A 17,425-nucleotide genomic window follows, 5' to 3' on the forward strand; every position below is an offset into this window, starting at 1 on the left:
ATCTGAACAGAAGAAAAAATCCACTGTCCAAGGACACCAAGGAAAATGAATCATTCAACACAATTTGAAATATACAAACTGTTTACCAAAGAACACTTATGAGTTACTAGCCAATAAACCATAAACTTTTTTTTGTTTAAATACATTATGTAATCAGTTTTTTTAAGAAAGAGATATTCTGAAGCTCAAATTACAATAAAGTACAATCTTCTAGATCTACAGTAGACAGTGCTATAAACATTTACCAAAGCAGTATTTTCATGTTTGCTCCTCTGCTGTTATTGTTCAAGGAAAAGAAACTAAAAATCTCTTGCTAACAGCAATCCTGTCCTAACTTGGCTACTTCACCCTAGAACAGAATAAGGACAACAGCCTGTTACCACCGTTCTCTCCCAAAATACAGACCAAATGTCAAGCAGACACTGTCATGATCACACACTTAATTCAGCTTTATTTAAAGAGTGACAAGTAAAATGGAGCAGTTGGTTGGAGGCAACATTGAAAAGGGTGTTGCTCCTTTCCCACGGGAATCACAAAAAAATGCCCTTTTGCTACCAAAGTAAAACTGGCATTGAACTCATGTTCACTCAACACATCTGAGCAAATCTGAGTTCCCATAGGTAGCTTTGAGTTCACTTTTCCACCTTCTCTTTCTATTTTCCCTCTCCTCTCCACATCCAATGTTTTCTTTCTCTCTTTTCTTAGCCCACATTATCCTCTCATCGTTTCTATCTTCAGTTACTGAGTCCCAGCGGGATAGAGCCAGAGCACCGCAAACTTGGTATGTTAAGGGGAGGTTAACTATTTTAAACTTTACCGGTCAAGTGTCTCTAGAAGAAAGTCAATGAATATTAAACCTAACAAACTGAAAAGCTGCAGTTATCTGTAGTGGCAGGATAAGGAAAAGGACGTATACGAAGGAAAAGGATAAGGAAAACCCCTGCTGTAATGCAAGCCCGCTGGCTCCCGCACTCAAGTCTCCTTGTTTGTTAGCTTATTTCTGAGCAGTAAATAGAGTGGGTCATAGTGGTGTATCATAATAGTCTGCCAGGTGGTTCATGGGATACTGCCGCTGCTGCTGCTGCTGCCGCTGTGCTGCTGCTGCTGTGCTGCTGCTGCTGCTGTTGTTCCTGGTGCTGCTTCATAATCTCCTTGACTTCTTCTTCAAGCTCTGGTGGGATGATGAACTGGTTGTCAGGGTCGGGTTGTGCTGGAGCAGCAAAGTAGCCCCACCCCCCACCCCCGTTTTTCTGAGTGGTGCATCCGTTGCAACTTCAATTAAGTTATGGCTCCTCTCTTGTGGTGCCACAGAACCGTTGCCCCACCGGCGCCCTATTGTGCCCGTGGCGGAATATTCAGCTTTCCTGGGAAGGCCAGGCTTGTCTTCATTGGCACTGATGACGATATCTTCGTCACTGGCTTCCACTGGCACCTGGAGAAGCTGCTTCTCCTTCGCTCGGCTGCAGTGGATGTCCATCTTCACTTCCACGCGGCTGCCGTTGGTGAACACCCCCTCAATTGGCTGGATGTGAGGACGTGGCACAACACTTGGGTGAAGGAAGGTGTACCCCAAGATTCTCGTGGAATTCGCCACACCATTCACTTTGCCATCCTGAAATTAGAAAGGATAGGAAATTGGAAACAAAGCAGACAAGGATACGCAGCACCTGCATCCCTTGCGTTTTACTGATGGCTGGTTTTGCAGTACCCCAAACAATGCCATTTACAGACAAGAAGACGGAAAAGCAAAGTGACTTGCAAGGAGGGAACAGAACTGGGATTAGAGCACAGCAATGGCTGGTTTGCAATCCTGTGCTACACCGCCTACACCCCACTGATTTGTCATCAGCATCACCTATGCACAGACCAACAAAGCAGATGTCTGCAACAAAGAGCCATCTATTCTGCTCCTGCAGCTGCGAGAGCCAACTGGACTAATGTTTTACCAGTGAGTCAGACTTATCCCTCCTCCACCCACGGTATCTGGCTTTATACAGGGCAAAGCCACACACAGCTCCATTTGATATAGGGGCAGGTCATTCAGTTATGACTCTTCTCTTGCAGCTATAATAATCGTAGGTTTCATCTTGGCTCATCCCTTCAGAAACAAAAGTTCTTTTTTTTTTAAAAGAGACTTTAAATGAAGCAAGCAAGTCAAATGCAGCAGAGAGCAAGCTGCATTTCTCAGTCAGCTGAGCTGTAGTGAAATGTTTTACATGCCCCAATTACTACATTTCCACTTAGATATGACACTTCCAAGGGGAGGAGGAGTACTCCAGCCTGCGTACGCCCCGACATCACTAGCACATTTGGTAGTTTATTTTGCGCATGCCCACCTCCGACACTGTGAACGTCTGGGGATTTCTCTCACGCCAAAGGCGCAAGGACCCAAAGCTCTGGCTGGCCCTCACCCTCCCTTGGCAGTGCATCCACAGCACCACAAAGACCGGGGCTCCGGCTTCACCTGGCCTGCGTAAGGCCCCGATGTCTCTTGCATGCACGGTCCTCTTTTTTCCCCGAGCACACCTCCGACACTGCGAACGTCCGGGGATTCCTCCCACGCCAAAGGTGCCAGCACCCAAAGCTCTAGCCGGCCCTCACCCTCCCTTGGCGCTGCATCCACAGCACCACAAAGACCGGGGCTCCAGCTTCACCTGGCCGGCATACGGCCCTGACATCGCTCACACGCTCGGTAGTGCTTTTTGCCCGAGCCCACCTCCGACACTGCGAATGTCTGGGGAGTCCTCCCATGCCAACGGTGCCAGCACCCAAAGCTCTTGCCTGCCCTCACCCTCCCTTGGCGCTGCATCCACAGCACCACAAAGACTGGGGCTGTGGCTTCACCTGGCCTGCGTACACCCTGACATCACTAGCACATTTGGTAGTCTATTTTGCCCGAGCCCACCTCCGACCTTGCAAACATCCAGGGATTTCTCCCATGCCAAAGGCGCAAGCAGGCAAAGCTCTTGCCGGCCCTCACCTTCCCTTGGCGGTGCATCCACAGCACCACAAAGACTGGGGCTCTGCCTTCGCCTTGCCTGTGTAAGGCCCCAGCATAGCTGGCACACTCAGTCCCGTTTTTTGCTGGAGCCCATCTCTGACACTGTGAACGTCCGGGGATTCCTCCCACACCAAAGGTGCCAGCACCCAAAGCTCTTGCCAGCCCTCACCCTGCCTTGGTGACGCTTCCACAGCACCACAAAGACTGGGGCTCCAGCTTCACCTGGCCTGCGTAAGGCCCTGACATAGCTGACACACTCGGACACGTTTTTTGCCCAAGCCCACATCCGACACTGCGAACGTCCAGGGAGACCTCCCATGCCAACGGTGCCAGCACCCAAAGCTCTTGCTGGCCCTCACCCTCCCTTATCAGTGCATCCACAGCACCACAAACACCGGGGCTCTGGCTTCACCTGGCCAGCGTAAGTCCCCGACATAATTCACACGCTCGGTCCCATTTTTACCTGAGCCCACCTCCGACCTTGCAAACATCCAGGGATTTCTCCCACGCCAAAGGTGCCAGCACCCAAAGCTCTTGCCGGCCCTCACCTTCCCTTGGCGGTGCATCCACAGCACCACAAAGACTGGGGCTCTGCCTTTGCCTTGCCTGTGTAAGGCCCCAGCATAGCTGGCACACTCAGTCCTGTTTTTTGCTGGAGCCCATCTCTGACACTGTGAACGTCTGGGGATTCCTCCCACGTCAAAGGTGCCAGCACCCAAAGCTCTTGCCGGCCCTCACCCTCCCTTGGCAGTGCATCCACAGCACCACAAAGACTGGGGCTCCAGCTTCACCTGGCCTGTGTAAGGCCCCGACATAGCTGGCACACTCGGACACATTTTTTGCCCAAGCCCACCTCCGACACTGCGAACGTCCGGGGATTCCTCCCACACCAAAGGTGCCAGCACCCAAAGCTCTTGCCGGCCCTCACCCTCCCTTGGCAGTGCATCCACAGCACCAGAAAGAACATGGCTCTGGCTTCACCTGGCCTGCCTACGAGCCTGACATACCTGGCACAATGTTGTTTGGCAATGTGTTCCAAATGGCTATTTTTGGTAAGCGTAAATTCTTTGGGGAAGCCAAGGTCATGTGTGGAAAAATAGGTCTGTGCGTCCTGCTACGTAAATAGCATGGGAGGATAGGCTGTGCAGTGGCGGGGCCGTTGTTCCCTGCTCTCATAGAATCATAGAATCATAGAATGCTTTGAGTTGGAAGGGACCTTTAGAGGCCATCTAGCCCAACCCCCCTGCAGTGAGCAGGGACAGCTTTAACCAGATCAGGTTGCTCAGAGCCCCATCCAACCTGACCTTGTGGGTTTTTTATTTTTAATTTTTTTATTTAAAAGTATAATTTTCATTCTTACTACTCCTCTGGCTTCTTGCCCCTACTGCTCCAATATTTGCTCTACGCCTCTTGGAACATGTTTTTGCAGGGAATTTTGGCCTTCAGTTTGGTGCAGATAAGGAAAGAACCCCCCATCTTCCGATGAAGAGAGTAGGTCTCCTGTGGTGGAGGGACAAGCTGATGCTTCAGTGTGACTGGGATTAAAGTGTGGATCTTTTCAATGGTGCTTTGGTTGCCAAAATTGAAAGGTTCCTCAGACGCAAAAGCCTGTCCCAGGATGAGGACAGCATTTAAGTGTGCATCTTTCATTTCCTTGGCTTCGTAGCCAGTGAGGAATTTCATTTCAGTGGACTTGCTCAGTACTCTCTCTCTCTCTGTGTCAGCAGCTGCCTTGATTACCTCTATGTAGACGTCTGTGAACTTCTCACCAAAGCCTCGTGTTGCTCCAAAGTCCAGCAGGGCCACCTTGTGCAACTGTGGGTCATAGAAGAAGTTTGACCAGTTTGGGTCAGTCTGCATGTACCTGAACTCAAACAGCTCCTGCAGGCACAGGACCAGGACATTGTGACAGATCTCATTTCGAATCTCCTGGCTCAGCCCTACAGCTTGATCCAAGGGGAAGCCAGGCACCAGCTCTGTGGTCAGAACATGCTTGCTGCACAGCTCATCCACTACTCTCGGGACATAAAAGAAGGGGTGGTCTTTCAGCAGCTCCTGGAACTTCCTTGTGCAGGCAGCCTGTCTCTGGTAGTCACACTCCAGGGCCAGCTCTCTGCTAAGGACTTCAATCAAATGCTCAGGGAACAACCCTTCAGGGACAATATTGCTCACGCTCAGGACAGTCATCAGGTTGTTAACATCAGTGTTGTGCTCTGGGTGACGCCGGGGTACTGGATTTGCATGGCAACTTCTTTCCTGTTTTTCAAGTGTGCCAGGTGAACCTGACCAATTGAAGCATCAGTATTGCCGTAGTAGCGTTGCAATACTCAGACCTAAGAGATGGGTTTAGGAACGGAAGGAGAATGCCTGTTTTCTGTAAAGGCTCTAAATGCCCACCCTTTGTCTGCCGCTTTCCTGTGCGTGAGATGAAGCTGTTTTCTTTTTCGCCCTTGTTGCTGGTCTCAATTTTTCTGAAGCTGTTGCTGCTGGGGGTTTGCAATTTGTGTTACTGCATTTTGGTAGGGTTCCAGTTACGGATCACTTGTTCTGTGGTGAAGTGTCAAGATGCGGTTTTCAGTTTCAAGCTTCAGCATCTACCTTCACTGAAACCAGGAACACGTGGCGTAGGTGAAATGAATCTTGCGAGCACAGCTGCGCGCTGTTACGTACGTGCAGACCAATACAGCGGTGCCGGGGGCTTACTGCAAAGGGAAAAAAGAAAACCCGTTAGCAGTTCCTTGTGCTGCTTCTGCTTCCAAGGTAATGGGGATGGGGACACGGACAGAAAGAGTGCCCAGGCTTTCGAAGCAGCCGAATGCTGCTCGGAGCTGCCACATTCGAGCTGCTGGGATGCTTCTGGCAACAGCAGCAACGCACACCGCGCCGCGTGGGCTGCGAGTGGTAAGAGGGCAGAGCAATATAAGCCCTGCTCTTGGGCCCCCCGCAGTCAGTAGTTGCCGCCTTTGGGTGGTCTAAACGGCGCTGAGGTAGCAGTCATTTCTCATTCTGAGAAGAATCAGAAAAGAATTTTGAAGGTGCTGCGGGCGCCGGGCGCTGCGGCCCCGCGCATGCGCAGGGTGGCTCTTTTCCCACGGTCTGTGCTGCCACCTGGCGGCTGAAGTGCGGTACTTTTCTGTTGCCTGTCTGCTGTATGGATGCAAATATGGCTCAATCCTCCACCTGAAATATTCTATTCTATTGATTGTATGTCTTTAGGAACACAAAGCATGATTTCACTGCAGTTTTAGGCTAAGCTGCTCTCTTATTTTTAGCCCAGCGTCACAATGGACAGAAATAAATAAAATTTCCCTCAGTTTACTATATTCTCATCAACTGTTCTCAGTTCTCTAAGCATTTTCAAGGCATGCTCTAGATGAAGTGTTCTTGATTCTAAGCAGCAGTCCCTGGCATTGGTGCATGTGCTCAGAAAGCCGCCTTGCCTTCAGATGACGATTGTGAAGTAGTGAGGCATATTCTTCCTGGCTGTTGCTATGAGCTGAAGTACTGGTGGCTCTCCTTTTCCTTTGGAGTTAGTGCTACTTTGGTAGCTAGTGCTTGTCTGCTAGTACAAGAACAAACCTAGTCCTGATGAGTTGGTTGGTTGGGTTTTTTTATTATGCTGTCTTAACTCTTTTAGTACCAGGATCACATGCGGTGCTGAGGTTCGTATCGTACTCCATTAATATGGCTACCTGTCAGTAAATTCATTAGCTGTGACAGTGATGCTTTCTTCAACTGACCAAAACGATAATTTGTATGCTAGTCTTCTTACCTGAACACAGTCCAACTCTCCTACTGTAAAGGCACTGGCTGTCATTTAAGACATTTTGGATAGGTAAAAATACTTTTTTGGGGTTTTGGCATTTTTTGAAATTGTTATTTTCTGGCTAAAGCAATTATAATAGTGACCTATATATGCTGTATGTCAGTAACAAGGTATAGTACAGCCCTGCTCTCTGGAGGCAGATGAAATTCCCATGAAGATCCAATTCTGTTATGTCTGTTAAGAGTTTAGATACACCAACTTTGTCATTTCCCTATCAGAAGTCAAATAGATGAGCTGAGCTGTTGTCCCAGGAGTTCAAAATCTTGGAAGGGCACAAGACTGCTAAGAATTTGTTTCTCATTCTACTGTAACGACAGGAAATGCTGAGTTCCAGTAACTGCAATTTTTCGTTGTGTAGCATCAAGTCCTATATTCAAACAACGGGTAAGTTCTACTGCACTGGGGAGTCAGTCTAGTAATATTTGCATGCAAGAGTTTTTATTTCAGTGTATCAGATGGCCAGCTTAACTATAGAGAGCAAAACATTGAAGAATTTTTTTTTTCTTTTATTTGGCCATGCTGACACAGTTTATTCCTTGTATTTTCAGTACATGCATGATTGGCTTTTCATTTTTTTTCCAACATTTGGAGAATAGTTTTGCATGCATATTCAGATCTACCTACAGATGAGTGCAAAAGGCTTGTTTTGTTTTTCTCACGTGTAACTAACCCGAGTACTCAATCCTACAACTCCTGAAGTTACAATCAGTAAGTTACAATCAGTAAGTATAGGACTCCTGGTCCTATAGTTCTGCAAAATTTCTAAACGCATTTTTTTTTTTTCTGTGGAAAATGATGCCACAATGCTTTGTAAGTTAATTTTTTTTCTCCCTGATTATTTCTCAGGATGGAAGTTATATGAAGTGTTTCTCAGTTAATTTTTTGTTTTGTTTTGTTTTAGGAATGTCCAAGGGTTGTATTTCCTAATAATACTAAAAAAAGAACATTCAAATGAAATCACTGATTTCAGACTGAGACAATTGTTTTTCAAAGTTCTTAGGTTACTGAAAATTAAAAATCCTTTAGCTTCCAGTTAACTTCAAGCACCTGTTGTTTACATTGTTCTATTTAAGGATATAATAATCAATGGGAATATGTATGTTCAGCAGTTTGAGAAGTCAGTCATTTTCAGGATTAAACCTTTATTTACTTGCAGAAAAATAATGGAACAATACTCTAATCAAGTCATTGTCCTATTAAAAAAAAAGTCAGAGGAAAATGCATTCCAGATATTTAATTTATACATAAAACATGTATTAGCAATAGACTTGCTTTTGCAGGAAAAATAAATGCATGGGCTTTACTGAAGTGTTTGTTTACTTGCTCATTAATTTACACCCTTTAAGGGTTGGGACTAATGCCTGCCCACGGCTCCGCCGGCTCAGGCCAGCCCCCAAAGCTCTGAGGGGTGCAAGCACTACTGAGCAACAACTCCACCAGCAGCGTGTCAGCAACCCCGTTCTCATGCTCAATGCGAAACCCAGCGCCGTGCCAGCTCTGGGGCAAAACAATTAACTCTGTCCCAGCCGAAAGCAGGGCCCTGGGGTGGGGGGTGATGTGCTGCGGGCTCAGGCGATGGCCCCCTGTTCCTGCGGGGCTCCAGCTGCGGGTGGGGCTGGAGCAGCCCCAGGTGCGGGCAGTGAGGCTGATGGACCCCTATAAAGGGGGGGCTGCCGGGGGAGGGGCTGGTGCTGCCCTGCCCTGGGGGCTGTGGAGGGGCTGGGGGGAGCACAGGGAGGAGTGGAGTGGTGTTGCTGGGCTGTGGCTGCAGGGAGAGAGAAGGTGAGTGGGGGCCGGGCGATGGAGCGGAGGGGCAGGCGGGGTCCGTGTGGGAGACACGGAGCGGCTGGGGGGTAGGAGGGGGGTGAGCAGGAACCTGCGTGGCCTGGGGAATGTGGGGGTGCACCGGGGGTTCTGTTGTGCTACCCAGTGTGGGGGTGGCTGTGAGGGGGAATGGTATTCCCCCAAGAAAGCAAGCAGAGGAGACTGCCTCATACAAAACGAGGGGAGCTCTGAAAGCGGCAGCAGGGGAGGGTGAGGGCCGGCCAGAGCTTTGGGTGCTGGCACCGCTGGTGTGGGAGAAAGCCCTGGGCGTTGGCAAGCTTGGGGCTGCGGGAGCCTGGGGCTGCGGGCTCACCTTGCCTGTCCACGGCCCCGCCGCAAGCTCGGCTATGGGGTGCTACTGCTGTGTGCGCTGCGTACACGGGAGCTTGCGGGGCTCATTGACAGGGCTTTAAACTAGATGGGAAGGGGAACGCATCAGGCTTGCCTGTGACAAGCTGTGGGATGGTACGCAATGGTTAGAGGGACGGGGTGCTACTGAGAGCCCTCAACCTGTTGCCCAGAGGCATGATGGGGACACTGCAGCACAGTTGAAGTCTGGCAGAGATGAGCCGGGGGCTCCTGAGATAGTTAGAGCTCACGAGGAAACCTTCGTGAAACACCCCGAGGGAAACGAGGGATGTTCCACTAAGAAGGTGACACGGCCAACAGCCCAGATGAAATGCCTCTACACGAACGCACGCAGCATGGGGAACAAATAGGAGGAGCTGGAAGCTGCTGCGCTACTAGACAGCTACGACCTGATTGCCATAACCGAAAGCTGGTGGGACGAATCCCACGACTGGAATGTGGCTCTCGATGGCTACAGGCTCTTCAGAAGGGACAGGCGAGGAAGGAGGGGCGGAGGCATTGCCCTCTACCTAAAGAAATCAATACAGTGTGAAGAGCTGTCCCTGAAGAACAGCCACGAGCAGATCGAAAGCTTATGGGTAAGAGTGGGAGACAGAGGCAACAAAGGGAACCTGGTGGCTGGTGTCTACTACAGGCCGCCTGATCAAGGGGAGCCTGCTGGCGAAGCCTTCTTCCTCCAGCTCCGGGAGGCTTCGCGCTTGCAGACTCTTGTCCTGCTGGGGGACTTCAACCACCCCGACATTTGCTGGAAAAGCAACACAGCGAGCTGTAGGCAATCCAGGAGATTCCTGGAATGCATAGACGACAACTTCCTAAGCCAGGTAATAGAAACACCTACCCGAGGGGACGCGATACTGGATCTGATGGTCACCAATGCAACTGAGCTCATCGGTGATGTCAAGAGTGGAGGCAGCTTGGGCTGCAGTGATCACGCATTGGTGGAGTTCACGCTCCGGAGGGACATGGGAAAAGTGAGGAGTGCAGTCAGGACCCTAAATTTTAGGAAAGCAAACTTCCAGCTCTTCAAGGAGTTAGTCAGAAGGACCCCCTGGGAGACGGTCCTCAGGGACAGGGGAACGGAACAGAGCTGGCAGATCTTTAAGGACACCTTCCACAGAGCACAAGAGCTCTCAGTCCCCAAGTGTAAAAAAACAGCCAAGGAAGGGAAGAGACCGGCATGTCTGAGTCGAGACCTGCTGGTCAAACTAAAGTGTAAGAGGGAACTGCACAGGCAGTGGAAGCAGGGACAGGTGTCCTGAGGGGAATACATGGAAATGGCCTGGTTGTGTAGGGAGGAGGTCAGGAAGGCCAAGGCGAGGATGGAGGTGAATTTGGCAAGGGACGTAAAGAATAACAAGAAGGGCTTCTACAGGTATATCAACCAGAACAGGAAGGTTAAAGAAAGCATACACTCCCTGATGAACAAGAAAGGTGACCTTGTATCAACGGTCGAGGAGAAGGCTGAGGTACTCAACAACATCTTTGCCTCGGTCTTCACTGGCAACCTTTCTCCTCACCCTTCCGGAATCGATGGACCACAAGATGGGGACCAGGGGGTTAAAGCCCCTCCCACTGTACGGGAAGATCAGGTTCGAGACCACCTAAAGAACCTCAATGTACACAAGTCTATGGGACCTGATGAGATGCATCCCAGAGTCCTGAGGGAATTGGCTGATGTAGCTGCCAAGCCACTCTCCATGATATTTGAAAAGTCATGGCAGTCAGGTGAAGTCCCTGCTGACTGGATAAAGGGGAATGTTGTGCCCATTTTTAAAAAGGGAAAAAAGGGGGACCCTGGGAACTATCGACCTGTCAGCCTCACCTCTGTGCCTGGCAAGATCATGGAGCAGATCCTCCTAGAAGCTATGCTCAAGCACATGGAGGAGAGGGAGGTGATTCAAGACAGCCAGCATGGCTTCACCAAGGGCAAGTCCTGCCTGACCAACCCAGTGGCTTTCCATGAAGGAGTGACTGTATCAGTGGACAAGGGAAAAGCAATGGATGTCATCTACTTGGATTTCTGTAAAGTGTTCGACACAGTGCCCCCCAACATCCTTCTCTCTAAATTGGAGAGATAGGGGTTTGATGGGTGGACTGTTCGATGGATAAGGAATTGGCTGGATGGTCGCATCCAGAGGGTCATGGTCAACGGCTCGATGTCCACATGGAGACCGGTGACAAAGGGAGTCCCTCAGGGGTCCGTACTGGGACCGGTGCTATTTAACATCTTCATCAATGACATAGACAGTGGGATCGAGTGCGCCCTCAGCAAGTTTGCAGATGCCACCAAGCTGAGTGGTGCGGTTGACACACCAGGAGGATGAGGTGTCATCCAGAGGGACCTGGACAGGCTGGAGAGGTGGGCCTGTGTGAACCTCATGAGGTTCAACAAGGCCAAGTGCAAGGTCCTGCACCTGGGACGGGGCAACCCCCGGTATCAGTACAGGTTGGGGGATGAAGAGATTGAGAGCAGCCCTGCAGAGGAGGACTTGAGGGTGCGGGGGGATGAAAAGCTGGACATGAGCCGGCAATGTGCGCTTGCAGCCTAGAAAGCCAAGCGTATCCTGGGCTGCATCAAAAGCAGCGTGGCCAGCAGGTCGAGGGAGGTGATTCTGCCCCTCTACTCTGCTCTGGTGAGACCTCATCTGGAGTACTGCGTCCAGCTCTGGAGCCCTCAGCACAAGAAGGACATGGACCTGCTGGAGCGGGTCCAGAGGAGGGCCACCAAAATGATCTGAGGGCCGGAGCACCTCTCCTATGAGGCCAGGCTGAGGGAGCTGGGATTGTTCAGCCTAGAGAAGAGAAGGCTGCGAGGAGACCTTATTGCGACCTTCCAATACTTAAAGGGGGCCTACAGGAAAGATGGGGAGAATCTTTTTAACGAGGCCTGTTGTGACAGGACAAGGAATAACGGATTTAAACTAAAGAAGACTAGATTTAGACTAGACATTAGAAAGAAGTTTTTTCCAATGAGGGTGGTGAAGCACTGGAACAGGTTGCCCAGAGAGGTGGTAGAGGCCCCATCCCTGGCAACATTCAAGGTCAGGTTGGATGGGGCTCTGAGCAACCTGATCTGTTTAAAGCTGTCCCTGCTCACTGCAGGGAGGTTGGGCTAGATGGCCTCTAAAGGTCCCTTCCAACCCAAAACATTCTATGATTCTATTGTATAAGGTTTGTTCTGCTCTGTGGGGGTGAGGCTGGTGGACAGGGGGCTTCTGTGGGGTCTTGGGGGGCTTTTCTGGGCTGTGGGGGGCTTCCTTGGGGTCTGGGGGGGCTTCCCTAAGGTTTGGGGGGGGGGGGTGGTTCTTAGGGTCTGGGGGGTTTCCCTGGGTTGGTGGGGGGCGCTTTCCTGGGATCAGGGGGTTTCCCTGGGTCCTGGGTGGGGGGGGGGCTTTTCTAGGGTCCAGGGGGGCTTCATTGGGGTCCAGGGGGACTTCCCTGGGATCTGGGGGGGCCTCTTTGGGGCCTGGGGGGGCTTACCCGGGGTCTTGGGGGCTTCTCTGAGGTTTTGGGGGGGGGGGTTTCCCTGGGGTCTTGGGGGCTTTATTGGGGTCTTGGGGGGGTTTCCCTGGGATCTGGGGGGGCTTTGTTGGGGTCGGGGGGTCTTTGGTGGGGTGTGGGGGGGCTTTCCTGAGGTCTTGGGGGGCTTCCTTGGGGTCTGGGGAGTTCCTGGGGGTTTGGGGGGGCTTCATTGTGGTGGTGGTGGGGCTTTCATGGGGCCTGGGGAGGCTTCATTGGGGCTTGGGGGGGCTTCCCCAAAATGGGGGGGCCCCCGTGGTGCCATCCAACCCCCCCCCCCCATTGCAGGGGGTCCATGCCCCAGAAGCGGCGGGGGCAGCCCCCCTCGGACGTGGCCGAGGGCCGGACCCTCTCCATCTGCTGAGTGCCGGGGCGGGGGGCGAATTTGGGGGCTCCCCCCATGCCGGGCCATACCCCCATACCCCACCGGCCCCGGCACTCACCTTTTCTGTGCCTCTTTCACCGAATCCCCTCGGACCGTGCCAGGCTGCTCACTACCAAGTTTGGTAGTTTGGCTTCCCCAAATGTCCCCTCGGCCTGCTGCAAGCATGTGGAAAACACGGGTTATTACGGGGAGTAAAACACAAAACCAAGCGACTTCCCGGTGGGCGAGGGAGGGAGCGGCGCCCGCGGAGCCGCAGCCGAGCCCCTTGTGACACACGCCCCTTTTCTCGCCATTTCGGGGGAGAAGGGGTGGGTGGAGCGGAGCCAGTGCCCCGCAAAAAGCCCTAAAAGCAACACTTGTTCCCTCGGTGCCAGCGTTAAAGGTGGGGGGATCTTTTGCCCCCCACACTTTAGTAAGAAGTGACACAAAACCTCTGCCAAGTTTTTCTCCCCATTGGACATGACACCGAGCCCCTCCTGCCCCAAAGGCAATTCCTGAGGGTTCTGGTTTTCCCCTTAAAGGAGGAGACGGCAAATGCCATGTTCCCAAAACTAAACGAAGTCTTTGGGAGGATTCGGAGGTGACGGCTTAGACGTGACCAGATCGGCTCAGCCTGGTGATGCCAATGGAAAACCGAAGCCGGCCACAGGAGGGGCAGAGGATCAGGGAGAGACGACCGGCAGCAGCACCATGACAAACGCACCCAGGAGGTAACGGGGCGAGGAATGGGCAGGACGGGGGCGAAGTGGGCTCTGCACGGTGACGTACCCTGTTCACTGAATGTGTTTTATGGCTTTGAACAGCCCGAACGGCGACGGGGAGGCGGCTGCAACGCAGCAAAGCCGGGCGGGGGAGCGTGGCCCCAGCCCCTCACCACAGGGAGGAGGCTGGAGCCTCCTCTGCAGCACTGCTTTTCCTCTGTTGGCTTGGCCTTCGGTATTTATACCAAACGGAGGAAAAATATCCCTGAGATTGGGACTTCTGTGACACGGGCACCAGTGGAGGCGGCGAGTCACCGACACGGGCCGGGAAGAGTCTGGAGGGGAGGAACGCCCTCTCCCAGGCCCAGCTCGGCACTGGATCCTGCCATCCCGGCTGGGGGGAATCCTGCAGGCCAGTGGGAAGGCGAAGATTTGGCGGAGGAACGTGGCACGGAGGCGGGATGTGGCGCAGAGCACGCAGCAAGCGTGCTGAGGATGGACGCACAGCCCCCCGCTCGCTCCGGCGATCTCTCTGCGGTGCCCCGGTGGGACGGAGCCATGCCAAAGAGGTGCCACCGCTCGCCGAGGGGAACGGCCCAGCCCAGCCGCGGCCCAGGTAGGGGGATTGCCCGCTGCTGCCATCTTAGAGAGGTGGGATGGCGACAGACCCTCTCACCAGTGATAAAACCCTTTATTTTGAGTAAAAACATCCCGATTCGGTGCATAGACACAGCCTCATTTTCCCTCCTTGCCGTGGCGGTCAGGAGCGAGGGGCTGCGCCCGCCTGCCTGCCGGGAGGATGCGACCGACGTCGTCTGCAGCCCGATCCCGAAGCTCTCCGACCTCAAGCGCGCGCCGGTGGCGAAATCTGGATCCTTTTCCTGGGGATTGGGGGGGGTTCCAGCCCTGCGGAGGGAGAGCGAGGGCCACGCCGAGAACGCAGGGTTCATAAACCGCGGGCGGCGTTCTGGCCCCGGTGCAGGGCGAGGTTTTCTGTGGGCAACGTGGGCGCCCGCTTGCCGCCCCCTGCAGCCACCCGGCCATGAGGGCCCAGTGGGGCCCGGAGGCGCTGAGGAGGCAGAAGCTGTGGGCGGAGCAGGCGGCCGGGGCTGGGGACAGCCCCACCGTGCGCCGGGAGGAGGTGGAAGGAGATGCAGAGCCGGGTTGGAGCCAGATCCAGCCCCCAGCATGGCTTAAAACTCTTTACTGAGGTAAAGCAGCGTTTCAAGAGAGAACGGGGTATAAACAAACACCTTCCACGTGTTAACACGTGAAATAACATTTAAAGAACAAACCGGCATGTCTGGCGAGCGCGGGAGCCACCGTGGGCGAGCTGCTAACACCAGCCCGGCTCGCTTGGACTGTGAGAGCGCCTGGCGGCAGCCAGAGTACCAGCACCCTTCCTGCCACGGGACTGGCCCGGAGAGTCAGCCTGGAGCTGGCGCTGCCCTCGGGCACCGGCCAGGATTAATAAAAAACCAACAAACGAACCCAAACCCCAGAACTGAACCAAACCACGAACGGCCCCGGCACGGGGCTGCTGGTAAAACCGCCCCTTTGCAGGGTTTTCACTGGTGTCTTGACACAGCTTCTGCCAGCGGCGCCCACCAAACTGCTGCCGGGACGATGGTGCCTGGCTTCACCTGCTGGGGAGAAGAACTGGGGAGACCGGTCTCAGCAGAAAACGCTGTCTCGGCGCTTCTCCGGTGTTTCATTCTCACAGGAGAGCGGAGCCGGGCCCTTCCCAGGGCTGACATGGCAGCCAGAGCCAGGCAAAGTGGAGTGACGCCCTGGAAGAGAAACCAGGAGAGAGGGGAGAGCACTGTGAGCACCAGGGCGGGCACTGCATGCTGGCTGCTCCCCTTCCTTAACGAGCTTTAATTCCCTCGCCAGAATCCCGTTCCTGGCTGAATTCAGGCTCGGATTGCGGCTTCGGAGCGAGGCTTTGCCAAGGAAGTGGCTTTCCACAGCATCCTCCGACGAAGCTGCCGGCGCGGTGCCTACGCAGCAAAAGTGTGGCACCGCCAGAGCCGCGTTTCCTCGCGGCCCGTCCTCGCTGTGTGCTGGGAAGCAAAAGAAACCCCCCACAGCCCATTTTGGGGGCCATGAGGTTGGCAATGAGTGTAAAAACAAGCCGGTACCTGCGGGGCTGAGGGCTCCATCTGTGCCCGGCTACTTCGCAGCAGCTCCCGGTGGCGACCCATGTGCCGGCGGAGTTGCGCGGCGAGCGGCTGTAGACGGAGGTGTGGCCGCGGTGGGTGAGCGGGCAGAAGCGCCTGGTCCTGCGTGGCCCTGCACTGCGGGCAGACGTAGCTGCGCAGGATGGGGCACTGCAGCCGGCCCACAGCGTCCCGCAGGCTGTGCCCAGTGTAGACGTGCTTCGCCTGCCCGTTGTGCTTGCAGAAGGTGCAGACAGGCTCGCCGGGGGACGATGACAACACTGGCTCTGGTGTGCCGGGTGATGCCACCGACGCCACTGGCTTCAGCGTGTCGGGTGATGCCGCCAACGCCGCTTTGCCCTCGCTGGCGTCTCTGCGCTCCTGCAGCAGCTCGGCCAGCACGCCAGCCAGCCCCAGGTAGTCCCTCCACACGTCGAACGCGGGGCCGTGCTCCATCCTCCACTGCAGCCCGGTGCGGCTTGGGGCAGGACATGGCTCCATGTGTCCCTTGCTTCCCAGCGGAGCCAAGAAGGGCCAATCACCACTGCCCGGGGTTGGCTCCCTCTCCTGGCAGCCACCTGGAGACGAGACGTCTGCCCAGCACGGTGCCAGCATCTGCATCTCTTGCCCTCTCCTGCTATGAGAAGAGCCCAGGCTGAAGCAGGTTTGCTGGCAGGGCTGGGGAGCCCCTGGGGGACCCATGCTGGAGCAGGCTGCTCCTGAAGGGCTGCACCCCGTGGGAGGGAACCACGCAGGAGAAGTTTGTGGAGAACTGCACCCCGTGGAGAGAACGCACGCTGGAGCATTTCGTGGAGAACTGCAGCCCATGGGAAGGACCCACGCTAGAGCATTTCGTGGAGAACTGCAGCCCATGGGAAGGACCCATGCTGGAGCATTTCGTGGAGAACTGCACCCTGTGGAGAGGACCCCTGCTGGAGCATTTTGTGGAGAACTGCAGCCCGTGGGAAGGACCCACGCTGGAGCATTTCATGGAGAACTGCAGCTCATGGAGAGGACCCACGCTGGAGCAGTTCATGCAGGACTGTAGCCCATGGGAAGGACCCCACACTGGAGAAGTTTGTGGAGAACTGCAGCCTGTGGGAAGGACCCATGCTGGAGCATTTTGTGGAGAACTGCACCCTGTGGAGAGGACCCCTGCTGGAGCATTTTGTGGAGAACTGCAGCCCGTGGGAAGGACCCACGCTGGAGCAGTTCATGGAGAACTGCAGCCCATGGACAGGACCCACACTGGAGCATTTCGTGGAGAACTGCAGCTCATGGAGAGGACCCACATTGGAGAAGTTCATGCAGGACTGTCTGCTGTGGGAATGACCCCATGCTGGAGAAGTTTGTGGAGGGCTGTCTCCCGTGGGAGGGACCCCACGCTGGAGCAGGGTCAGAGCGTGAGGAGTCCTCCCCTGCGGAGGAAGGAGCGGCAGAGACGATGAGGGATGAACTGACCCCAACCCCCATTCCCTGTCCCCCCGCGCCACTTGGGGGAAGGAGCAGAGAAACTGGGAGTGAAGTTGAGCCTGGGAAGAAGGGAGGGGTGGGGGGAAGAGGTTTTAAGATTTATTTCTGATACCCTACACGTGTTCTCACTCCTCTCTCCTACTCAGTTTTGACTGGTAATAAATTGAA

At 54.0% G+C, this 17,425-nt stretch overlaps 1 protein-coding gene across 1 annotated transcript; it reads right to left on the reverse strand.

Annotated features, from left to right (window-relative positions):
- Nucleotides 1-4,360: 4,360 nt before the first annotated feature.
- LOC104034920 (atypical kinase COQ8A, mitochondrial-like) lies at nucleotides 4,361-16,240 on the reverse strand. Its single transcript, XM_075725273.1, is given in 5 exon segments — nucleotides 4,361-5,211; nucleotides 5,214-5,327; nucleotides 14,302-14,531; nucleotides 15,234-15,415; nucleotides 15,767-16,240. Coding segments are annotated over 5 exon segments (1,851 nt in total).
- Nucleotides 16,241-17,425: the final 1,185 nt, after the last annotated feature.

This window comes from Pelecanus crispus, chromosome 28 (genome assembly GCF_030463565.1).
Source record: "Pelecanus crispus isolate bPelCri1 chromosome 28, bPelCri1.pri, whole genome shotgun sequence".
In the NCBI taxonomy this organism is placed as follows: Eukaryota; Metazoa; Chordata; class Aves; order Pelecaniformes; family Pelecanidae; genus Pelecanus; species Pelecanus crispus.